This window comes from Papaver somniferum, chromosome 6 (genome assembly GCF_003573695.1).
Source record: "Papaver somniferum cultivar HN1 chromosome 6, ASM357369v1, whole genome shotgun sequence".
Lineage (NCBI taxonomy): Eukaryota > Viridiplantae > Streptophyta > Magnoliopsida > Ranunculales > Papaveraceae > Papaver > Papaver somniferum.
Genome location: NC_039363.1, coordinates 177,283,299 through 177,295,392, shown reverse-complemented (window position 1 = coordinate 177,295,392; position 12,094 = coordinate 177,283,299). Strand labels below are relative to the sequence as shown.

General features: G+C 35.1%; 1 protein-coding gene across 1 annotated transcript; it reads right to left on the bottom strand.

Moving 5' to 3' along the window:
• Positions 1 to 7,976: 7,976 nt before the first annotated feature.
• On the bottom strand, positions 7,977 to 11,780 carry LOC113290229 (alcohol dehydrogenase class-3-like). The gene is made up of 9 exons (XM_026539833.1): positions 11,619 to 11,780; positions 11,372 to 11,508; positions 10,633 to 10,679; positions 10,217 to 10,542; positions 9,557 to 9,639; positions 9,382 to 9,457; positions 8,999 to 9,156; positions 8,741 to 8,902; positions 7,977 to 8,561 (listed from the first exon to the last, which is right to left on the bottom strand). The coding sequence occupies exons 1-9, from the start codon at positions 11,650 to 11,652 to the stop codon at positions 8,445 to 8,447; spliced, it is 1,140 nt and encodes a 379-aa protein (XP_026395618.1). The 5' UTR covers positions 11,653 to 11,780; the 3' UTR covers positions 7,977 to 8,444.
• Between the last annotated feature and the right edge of the window lie 314 nt (positions 11,781 to 12,094).

Sequence of the window (12,094 nt, the reverse complement as noted above, 5' to 3'; positions counted from 1 at the left end):
GACAAACATGCTTGAGATAGCAACGCATGCGAGTTCGACCGAGCAGTGCTCTAACAAAAGGTACTCATGTAGCTTGGTAACCCACTCTATATAGAGCTATAAACATCATTAAGAGTTAAAAAACTCAAACTTAACCCGCTTCAGGATATCATGCCATGGGAAAGATGCATGATTCTATCTCCATATCATTTGTGAATCGTTATTCCATTTGAAACTATTTATAGGTGGGTATCCATCACAAAATGACTCAATTTCGAGTGGGCAAAATTCCCATGCCTTTAGAGGTATGTAATACCTTTTCTCTAGCTAATCCTTTCATCAAAGGATCAGCTAAGTTCTCTTCCGACCTAACATGATCCACACGTACAACACTAGTTGTGAGAAACTCTCTAACACTGATGTGCTTTCGACGTATTTATCTATTTTTATCGTTATCAAAACAATTATGTACTTTTGTAATAGCCGCGGTACTATCGCAATGGATCATAATAGTTGGTACCGGTCTATCCCATACAGGAAATTGAGAAAGCAAGTTTCTCAACCTTCCTGCTTCTAGTGCTACTATCTCAGAATCCATCGTAGATTGAGCCAGAATTGTCTGTTTCTTTGACTTCCAAGATACATCGACACCAGCAATATTAAACAAATATCCACCAGTGGCCTTGGAGTCATCTGAAAGAGAGTTCCAATCAGCATCGCAATATCCTTCAAGGACTGCAGGAAACCTCTTATAGTGTAATACTAGGTTAACGGTCTTTTTAAGATACCGCATAACCCTCTCAACTGCATTCCAGTGTTCCAAACCTGGACAACTTGTAAACCTGCATAAAATCCCCACTTCATATGCAATGTCTGGTATGGTACAATCAGTTGCATAATGAAGACATCCAATCACTAGAATATTCAGATTGTCTAATGCTATCACCAGTATTCTTAAAAAATTTAACACTAACATCAAAAGGAGTACTCACGGGTTTACAATCAAAGTAGTTGTACTTCTTTAAAAATCTTTTCAATATAATGAGATTGATCCAAAGAAATACCATCATTAGTTCTAGTAATCTTAATTCCCAGAATTACACTAGCTTCAGCCAAATCTTTCATTTCAAAGTTAGACTTAAGCATATTCTTAGTTTCTTCAACCACCAACAAGTTTGAACTAAAAATCAGCAAATCATCCACATACAAAAAAATCATGATGCACACATTGTTTTCAAACTTATAGTATATGCATTTATCACTTTCATTAATTCTGAAACCATGTGAAATCATCAAATTATCAAACTTTTCATTCCATTATTTAGGAGGTTGTTTCAGACCATAAAGTGACTTATCTAACTTACATACTTTTTGTTCTTGACTTGGAACAAAAAAACCTTCAGGTTGTTCCATGTAAATTTCTTCTTCTAATTCACTATATAAAAAATCTATTTTAACATCCATTTGAACAACAAGATTATGCACAGCAATCAAAACACGAATATAAGTCAATCTTGTAACAGGAGAATAAGTATCAATGAAATTTACATCTTCTCTTTGCCTAAAGCCATTGGCTACCAACCTAGCTTTATATTTGTCTACTGAACCATCAGGGTTCAACTTCCTTTTAAGTACCCATTTACAACCTATTTCTTTGCAACCAAGGGGTAAATCTACTAGGTGCCAAGTTCCATTAAGATTATGGGAGTCCATTTCATTATCTATGGCTTCGTTCCAAAATCCAGATTCAGGAGAATTAAGTGCTTCGTGAAGACTAGAATGGTTTTCCTCTAGAGTATAAACTTCAAAGTCAGAACCGAACTTCGTCGCAGTCCTAGCCCTTTTGTTACGCCTAGGTTCAATTTTAACATCTCTAGTTTCTTCATCTCTAGGTTCTTCTATTCTAAGTTCAGAACTTGTATTAGGTACATCACTAGGTAGAGAACCCCCATTATTTCTAGATTTAAAAGGAAATCTATCTTCAAAGAAATCATCATCAATGGATTCAATAATAACTTTATTATTAAGATCAAAAAATCTATAAGCTTTACTGTTTTGAGCATACCCAACAAAAATACATTCATAAGCTTTACTAGATAATTTTGATCTTTTAGGATCAGGAATACGAACATAAGCCAAGCAACCCCATACTCTAAAATAAGAAACATTAAGTTTTCTGTTTTTCCAAATTTCATAAGGTGAAATTTTTGTTTTTGAATTTGTAACACGATTCAAAACATAACAAACAGTCAACAAAATTTCTCTCCACCAATGAGAGAGGCAACACCAGAACTAAGCAAACATGCAGTCACAAGAGTATTAAAAGTACGAGTCTTTCTTTCAGCTTTTCCATTCATTTCAGGGTTATAAGGAGCAGTTTTTTCATGTATAATTCCACAAGATTCATAAATTTCATTAAATGGTTTAGAATCATATTCAGTGCCACTATCACTATGAAATCTCTTAATTTTTCTACCAAATTGATTTTCAACTTCAGCAATAAAAACCTTAAATTTTTCAATAGCTTCATTCTTATGACTTAGCAAGTAAACATAAGTATAATTTGAAAAATCATCAATAAAAGTCATGACATATCTTTTTCTATTTCTAGTTAATATACCTTCAAATTCACACAAATCAGAATTTCTAGTCATGACATATCTTTTTCTTAGGTTTCAAGCTCGCTTGAGTCTGATTCTTATTGTTGGAAACAATAAGAATTTCTTCCTTTCTATCTTGTTTCCGTGCTTCCTCTTCAACCCTGAGCTTAACAATTAAACTTTCAAGAGAAAATTCCTTAGACTTATGACGCAAAGCATTAGGAAAATCTTTCCAAGTGGAGGGTAATTTATTAATCATTACAGCTACTTGAAATTGTTCATCAATTGTCATACCTTCTGTCATAATTTGATGAGCTATTTTCTGAAGTTCATGAGCCTGAGCAACAACTGATTTTTCATCCACCATTTGATATTTCATGTAGCGGCTTACAGAATATTTCTTCGATCCGGCTTCTTCAACATCATTTTTTTTTTCTTTAAGGCATCCCACACATCTTTAACAGTATAACACGTAAAGTGATATTCATATAAATCGCCAGACAATGCATTGAGAATATAGTTTTTTCAATCAAAATCATTATCAATCCATTTTTCATAGGCTTTTTGTTAGCAGTTTGGGTCACAACAGGTTTTTGAGTTTGTTGAGGAGTTGCACTTGTTGCAGCTAGAGTTGTTTTTGTCGCATCTTCTGCATCTTTTAGATCAGCTGGTTTGATGGAGGTCACCATCATGTGCAAATTCATCATTTTGAGGTAGAAGAACAACTTTTGCTTCCATCTTCTGAAATGAAATCCTTCAAACTTGAACGACTTATCGATATCAGCAACAGTTTTCTTTTCAGATTCCATGGTAGAAGGATTCGTCTTAAAATTGTTGGAACAGTCGACGATTTCATACCTGCAAAACAAAGATTAAACCCCAAAAACTAAATGACGTCTGAGTCAAGACCAGGTCGCGCTCTTTAAGACGTTTCGTGGCTCTGCTTTGAGTTTTGTGCAAGCAGTTCTTTATTTGTCACAACGTCCCCATGATAAAACATCCGAGAAAAACTCTCTTTCAATCTCCCACGCACATTATGAGAGATTAAACATTTTGACTCTTTCTAATCTTGTACAGAATTTTTGGTCTCTTGATTCTCAGAAAAAACAGTAGTAAAAACTTATCTTTTTATGTTCTCAGAAACTGCCTTATATAGCCCAAATATTAAACACGAAATTAATAGAGAATAAATTAAATTTATTTCTGCCATAAAAATTCCATTCAACAGTCAGAAAACGGGCAAATAAATTATACCATAATTATTACAATTAAAAACGTAATTAAGGGCAGAAAACGTTTTGAAAAATATTTTCAAAAAACAACAAAAATACTTTTCAAATTTAAGAGACCTCCCAAGGTCCCGCTCCCGGACTAATGATATATATATATTATTTATATATATACCCAATCAGTCGGGGGGAGGGGAGGGGGCAAAAGAATTATTTTAAAATATATATCCCAACCCTCTTCCATTTATCTTAACCGTAACTCCTATATTACATTTATTTTTTCGATGAATGACTAGTTTTTTCCAAATATCCGTCGAGTCATTCTTTTCTATAAAATGATCCTTATCCAACAAACAATTTGTACCAAAACTCTCAAATTTCTAACGTTTCCTATAATTTGTTCCAACAAAAAAAGAAGAAACATGGTAACTTGCTACACTTCCGAAGAAGATACTACAATTGTTAGAGCGTCGCTGACGGTCACAAAGCATGACGAAGATCAAACCATTAACGTGGACGAAATTAATGATTCTCGATGAAACCGTGTAATAATTGTCTTTGTGACCGTAGATGGTAATTGAAATGGGAGATTAATCAACTACATAAAGGAAAGAATCGATAAGATCTACCTAGAAATGAAAGTTTTTAGGGGAAAATTAGAACGGGTGAAATGAGAGGCATCCCACAGCGTCCTTTATCAGAAGAGTAAATATGTGCACAAGTTGTTCATTGACTAAGTTTTAATATACTAATTTAATCTTGATTTTTTTTCTTCGAGGAAGCCTTGGCTTTTTCCTAATACAAGTGATTTGTCGCAAAGAATTTGAGCATGAACAATATTATTGGATAACAAAAGAGTTTATTGAGTATTTCAACAAAGATTGAATATTTATGTGTAACGGTATAATGAGATATAATACGAGTGATTTGTCACAATTTTTATTTTTTCCATTTAGGTATAATGAGATATAATACGGCTTAATTATGTAATGGTAACATTATGAATTAATGAATGAAAATAAAAAGTTTGATGAATTACAACAACACAATTTACAACTTCCAGAATCAAGATAAGGATATCCAGCCGTAATTCTGAAAATCACACGGAACGATCAGAATAACCTACCATAACTTGTTATTTCCCAACCGGAACAATTATTTCCAAGACGTAATTTCTACTAAAAAATAGGTTACGATCGGGAAGTTCAGAGGACATAGCCTATGGTTCTGGTTCATTATCCAAACCGTAAATTTGAATTTTTCTTCCATTTAAGACTATACGGTTAGGTCGCTACTGCATAATAAAACCTAGAAAATAACACTACAAAACTCTTCCTTTCTTTTCTTTTAAGGATGTATGCATTTTTCGTGACATTGATAGATTAGATGATAACATTTCAATTAAACGCTTAATCGTATAGGGTAATATTTCAATTAAACGCTTAATCATTGATTGAAAAGAAAAATAATAATCTTAGATGCAAAATCAAAACTTAAAGAATAAAAAATTATCTTTTTTGTAGAAAATCTGATATCAAAGACTTAATGAAAAGAACACAAAACTTAACTCAAACAAACTCTCTTCAATTGATGTGTTTCGTCTCATGACTCAACAGCCTATTTATATGACTCACAAGTAAAAAGACTTTCCTAATCAAAAACAAAGTCTAACAAGAAACTTCTAGACAATTCTCACGTAAACAAATTCTTAAAACCAGTAATACTTGCAACCCAAGTAAACTTCTAAATACCGTACCATGGATCAACAACTCTTGTTGATCCATCCACTTCATGTCAACTGTCCCAGTTGATCCATACTATACTGGATCAACACACACTGTTGATCTATATCACTTTCTTCACACTGTATCAACACACATTGTTGACTCCTTCTATCTTTTTCATAGTATCTTGGTTTACTTCTCAAAATTTTTCTTTTGATTTGCTGGTGAATCCATCGATGTCATTTCCAACAGAAATTTATCCATTTTCTTTTCAGAGAACTACTAATCGAGAACTTAATTCGTATCTCTCTGTTTCTCCCTCAAAATTTCAGATCTAAAACTGCACTCTCTCTCTGTTTGAATGTATACGGAAGATTATTAAGGGTAACAGAATAAAACAAATTTTTTGGATCGGCAACCATTTGGACTAACTCGTCTAAAAAAAGATTAGATTGTTCCCGGTTTTGTAAATCAGGACCATCTAGTTTTAGGCTCGGGAGCACATGACTAGAACGTCCAAAGACCACTAAAAGTGGGATTAGACGTTAATTTCTACAATTTGTAAAGAAAACAAACAAATTGATTACTATCTTGAGTCAATTTTGATGCAAAACTATAGACGAACCTAGTCCACCAACAAATGACGATCATACGTTAGCGAAGACCTTATGAACACTGTCGTTCTTCCTTTCCTGATTTTTCCAGAGGTCCTCCGTGATCTGCCAAAATTGGATCCTTCTATTGATATGAAGGCTGAGAGATCCTCCATGGTTTGCCAAAATTGGATCCCTCTATTGATATGAAGGCTGAGAGATCCTCCATGATTTGACCTAACCCTGTCAATTTTACCTTTTATAAAGACTTGAATAACACTTAGTAAGTGTTTTGGTTAATAATCATGTTTCCACTATAAAAAAAATAGTAAAGTTATGTTGAAGAAACTAAAGTATTGAAGATAGAGGAAGGATCCCTTTACATTTTTATTCTCACACATGTCATACATTGGATGTCATTTTTTGAAGTTAATATTTCGAAAATGTGTTCCTCTTACAAAACTCTATGTTTTCATCAAAAATGAGCGTAATATATGACATCACCATCTACTATTTTGAACATGAGCCACTGAAAATCGACATATTTTTAACCATTGAAATTAAGATCAGTAGATGATGATGTTATATATTTCGGAATGCGCTCATTTTCGATAGGTAATTACAGTTTTGTAAGAAAAACATATCCCAAAAATATTAACTTCAAACTCGTAACCGTTTGGTTTTATTTATAAAAATGACGTCCAATATATAAAGGGGTAAGATCCGTTTACATGGTTATATTGACATAATCTTCACATTTTAGCGCCATTTTTTCTACTGAGCCCAACCGGTAATGAATTTGAAGCTAATTTTTTGGTGACATGTTCATCATGTAAAACTCTACATTCCTACCAAAAATGAAAGTATTCTGAAATACGAAACTTCACCATCTACAGATTTTAATTTCAACCGTTAATCTTCAACGGCTGATATTCAAAATCGTAGATGGTGGCTTTATACATCTCGGATTGCTCTCATTTTTTGTTAGAATGTAGACTTATAAGAAGAACATGTCACCAAAATATTAGCTTCAAATTCATTGCCGGTTGGGCTCAGTAAAAAAAAATAGCGCTAAAATGTGAAGATTATGTCAATATAACCATGTCAACGGATCCCACCCCATATATAAAATAGTTGAGAATTAAAGTGTGAATGGATCCACCCTCTGGAAGATAATTCAATTAGACAGTGACAATTTAAACGATTCAAAATGTGCAAGATAGTCCGGCACCATCTATAATCATCAAAAATGATTCGTCATTATAATAAAAGCCGGCAAAGAAACTAGCTCATATACTTCCTCTGTCCCTAATAAGATGACCTATTTGGTTTTAGACTTTGTCCCATAAATAAATGACCTATTTCACTAATCAAGGGATATTTCTAAAACTACCCTTTTAATTGATTATTTTTTCTATAAGAAATGTGTATAATTTGATAGCCATGTTTATATTCGTTGCGTAGGTGTTTTAAAATGCTTTTCAACGGTATAAAGTTTATAAAAAACCGTGGTATAGTTTAAGAGATAAATCGTTTCTAAATTTTACTAATTATTGCCCATAAGGGTATAATTGTAAAAAATAATTAAATATACTCCACTTTCCACCTTACCTTAAAATTTGTGCAAACTACAACTAGATCATCTTATAAGGGACGGAGGAAATATGTCTTAGGTATGCCGTAAGTGGACTCTAATGACTCTAACATCTACCGTTGACTTCTTTCTCACCCTGTCCCGCCTGGAAAAACAGAAGTCCGCTTTAAAAATGGACCAATACAAACTTGACACATAATGGGGTATAAGGGATGGGTATAAAACCCGGGTCTCTAAAGCATTTTCGGTAATCATGGTGATGAAAAACAATTAATCTGATTGATCATAATCAGAGAATCCAATACCCAGACAAAAGCTGTAATAGCAGCTTTTATACAGACCGTAACTGACAACTAATAACAGCTCAGAGACATTACACACGTACGTGATACATGCGTGACTTAACAGAAATATAAACCTGTCACGTGCAACTCACACTACTCCTTAACATCCACTGCTTGAGTCCTTAAACCTTCACTGCTTCATTCTGACTGTCTGGTACACTATATAGACTGTCTTTAGTCTCAAGACGAAATACGATCCAAGCCCAACACAAAAAGAAGGTCGACATGAAAGAAAACACTGTTGGTTTTTGTAGAGTAAATTGATAACCTTAGACATTAGACTTTAAGCTTGAAATGAGAAACAGACAGAAGAGACTGACACTAGAGTTTTGCTTTTACATATATAAGGCATGATTAGGGATCAGAAACATCTGAATCACCTCAAGGGTGCACTTCAAGTACACATCGAAGACAACCTCCTTCATGCATCAGGTCGAAGGCCTTATTGATCTCACCAAGGGTCAGACTGTGAGTTATGTACTCATCAACCTTGATTTCCTGTAACAAATTATAATCAACTTTAATAATCATATTAAAATCCTGTTTTTTTTTTTTTAGCACCAAAGCAGACGGTACATCATTACCTGGGAGCCTTTTGGCAACAAGAAGCCATGGGAGATGGGGAGAAAAGCAAACAAAAGGAAAGCTGGGGAAAAGGAATTTGTGGAATTTAGTACCTTCTTCATGTACTTTTCAACAAGCCATGGTACTTGAGAACGACTCTTGAATCCACCAAAGGCAGTTCCCTTCCAAACACGTCCAGTGACCAACTGAAAAGGGCGAGTAGATATCTCTTGACCTGATGCAGCAACACCCACGATAACTGATGTCCCCCAACCCTAAAAGTTTAAGCCAAACAGAAAGTGTCAGTCTCGTATAGTTGCCTGCACTAAGTTGGTGTGATGGGGCCACTGAGAACTCAGAGCTGGACCTACCTTATGACAACACTCCAGAGCAGCTCTCATCACAGACACGTTGCCTATGCACTCGAAACTGTAGTCAACTCCACCGTCCGTCATGTCAACAAGGACTTGCTGAATAGGTTTATCATGGTCCTTTGGGTTCACAAATTCTGTAACCCCAAAATCCTTTGCTGGAAACATCACAGTTGAAAAACACACCGCATACACAATTCATTAGCTATTTCTAGAGATAAACTCACTTCGTGATACTTGGAACATTGTATTTTTGGGATAAAGATAAGACAACCACAAAACTAACGGACATAACGATGATGAAAAGCAATATAAACTTCAAAAAAAGTTGAAAACCGGCAAGTATAATAGCTGCACTAACAATAGTGTATCCAGTACTGTACCTCTATCAAACTTTTTGCTGTCAATGTCAACGCCAATTATACGTGATGCACCAGCTGCTTTTGCACCCTCTGCAACCTATTGAATAATAAACAACAAAGTATATACACATTAGTGAGGCCTCCCCTTATGCTATCTACCATTCCAGACAATTAGGTGTTTAAGTTCAGTACGTACAGCTAGGCCAACTGTCCCAAGACCAAAGACAGCAACACTTGAACCTGCCTCAACTTTAGCTGTATTCCAAACTGCCCCAAGACCTGCAATAAAAATTGACTTACAAATGAAAAAAAAAAAGAAACACAAGGTGGACTACTAAGAACTGAGGGAAGTAGTAGATAAAATTCAGAAATACAAATATTGGGTTTTAGTTGTTTCAAGGTGACAACACTGTAATAATTCTATAAACTGGATTATGGAACCTATAACCACAAGGTAAAAAGAGAAAAGCAATCGTGTGTTAGGACTAAAGATTGATGAGTCTAGTAATTACTGAAGCAAACAGAAATCAAGAATATGCTTATTCAGTGAAACAAAATATGAAGATTATAACGTAGTTGGGAATTTCATCATGATCCCCTTCATCCACTATCCAACATTGAAGAGAGCCACTTGCTGTTTAAGCTCAAGCATAACATATGGTAGTAGAAAATATCAATTAAAACTTAATAGGATGTAAAGGATTAAAATTTAGAAATACAAGCATTAGCATCACGACAGTTTCAATATAGACCTACCATGTATAGAAAGTGGCATTCAACTAACAGCTGAGAAAGCTACATACAGATACATGACTTTCTATAATTTGTGCATGTATATCAGGCTCATAAGACTCACCAGTGGGAACACCACAACCTAGCAGACATACTTTATCTAAAGGTGCACTTGGGTCAATCTTTGCAACACTGACATCATGTACAACAGTGTACTGACTAAATGTTGAGGTTCCCATAAAATGATAGATGGGTTTTCCATTCACTGAGAAACGACTCTGGCGATCACTCATCATAACGCCAACTCCAGTAGCAGACCGGACTTTGCCACAGAGATTTGTCTTTCCTGATTTACAGAACTTGCATTCCTTGCATTCTGCTTGGTAACAAGGGATAACATGGTCCCCAGGTTGAACTTCAGTAACTCCTTCACCAACACTCTCAACAACCCTGTCCATGTAAATTTTTTACACACACAAGTTCCGGTAAGTAATTTTAGTCTCAGTATAAGATTGTATATATCATATATAAGACACGTACCCAGCGGCCTCATGACCAAGAATGCAAGGGAAGAGCCCCTCAGGATCCTGCGGGCATATTTATTAGAGTCAATACACATAATGACAAAGACAAAATGTTAACAAACTTCGTTTACAGTGTATGGTATTTTATGATAATCCTTACTAATATAGAACCTATCATTCTTCACATGGTCGAAGTTCACCAGCAAGCTATAAGGAACTACTCCTATTCGCAATGACCCTTGTTTGAAAATCAGTGAAATTCCGAATAGTTCTAAATTTGTACATAGATCTTGGAAACACCCATCTCGTAATATGCCCGCGGCACTCGTTTGTGCCAACAGATAACACCATTGCACTGTGATTCTTGCCATATTCGGATTTTGCTCTGAGTAGTGAACTATTAATGAAAAGACTAGTTCAAACCACTTCCCTACCTACCAAACCTCAAATCCAATCACACTTAAAGAAACGATAGCACAGATACATCATATGAAAATTTCCTCCTATGGTGGCTCCATTAAGTCAAGGAAGCAATTTTTGGTAATTACAAAACCCAACTTAGATTACATTACAACAACCCATCTGGATCTGTTTGAATCTTCCGGTTAGATTTTACAGGAAAGGGGTTGACTCATTTTCATCATAACAATAAAATTAAGTTGCTTTAAACCTATAAAATCCAACAAAATTTCAAGAAATTAAGATAATAAGCTTAAACGCATTGCCCCATATTGAAATTGAATAGGAGATTATACCTTGCCACTCCATGTATAAGCATCAGTGTGACAAAGAGCAGTGTATAATATCTTGATTCGAACTTCACCAGCTTGTGGTGGAGCTACCTGAACATCTTCAATCACTAATGGTTTGTTGGGTTCCCAGGCCACCGCAGCTTCACATTTCAATTCCAATACAACCAAACGCAGCATATATAATCATAATCAAAACCCCCAAATCGCGTATTTATATATACACAAAGAGAGAGAGAGAGACAGAGATTACCTTTGCAGGTGATGACTTGACCTTGAGTAGCCATGAATACAGAGTGATGATTCAACGCACGACAGAAAAAGAAACAAAGAAAACTTTCAGCTCTCGGTTCCTTAATCACACCTAAAGGTTTGTAGAGATAGAGAAGTGGAAAATGTGAGACTAAAACAAGTGAGAGACTGCCGGTTGGAGTCATTTAGGCTCCACCCAGTGCTTTTTGCCCATAATTGGGGGCCCTGTAGTGTCTACCTTCTTTCTGAACGATTGTTCAGGGACCATGGTTTTTTTGAGGGGACCATGATTTTATTAGGCCACCTTTCCTATAATGATAAGGGGTGTCCTAAAACGTTGAAATGACTAATCTACCATTAACCTAATTTAATTTAAACCAACCTAATAACCACATATATATATATATATATAACCACCATCTCCTCCCACCACCACCGCCGATTACCATCACCACCACCTCCGATTATCACCACCAC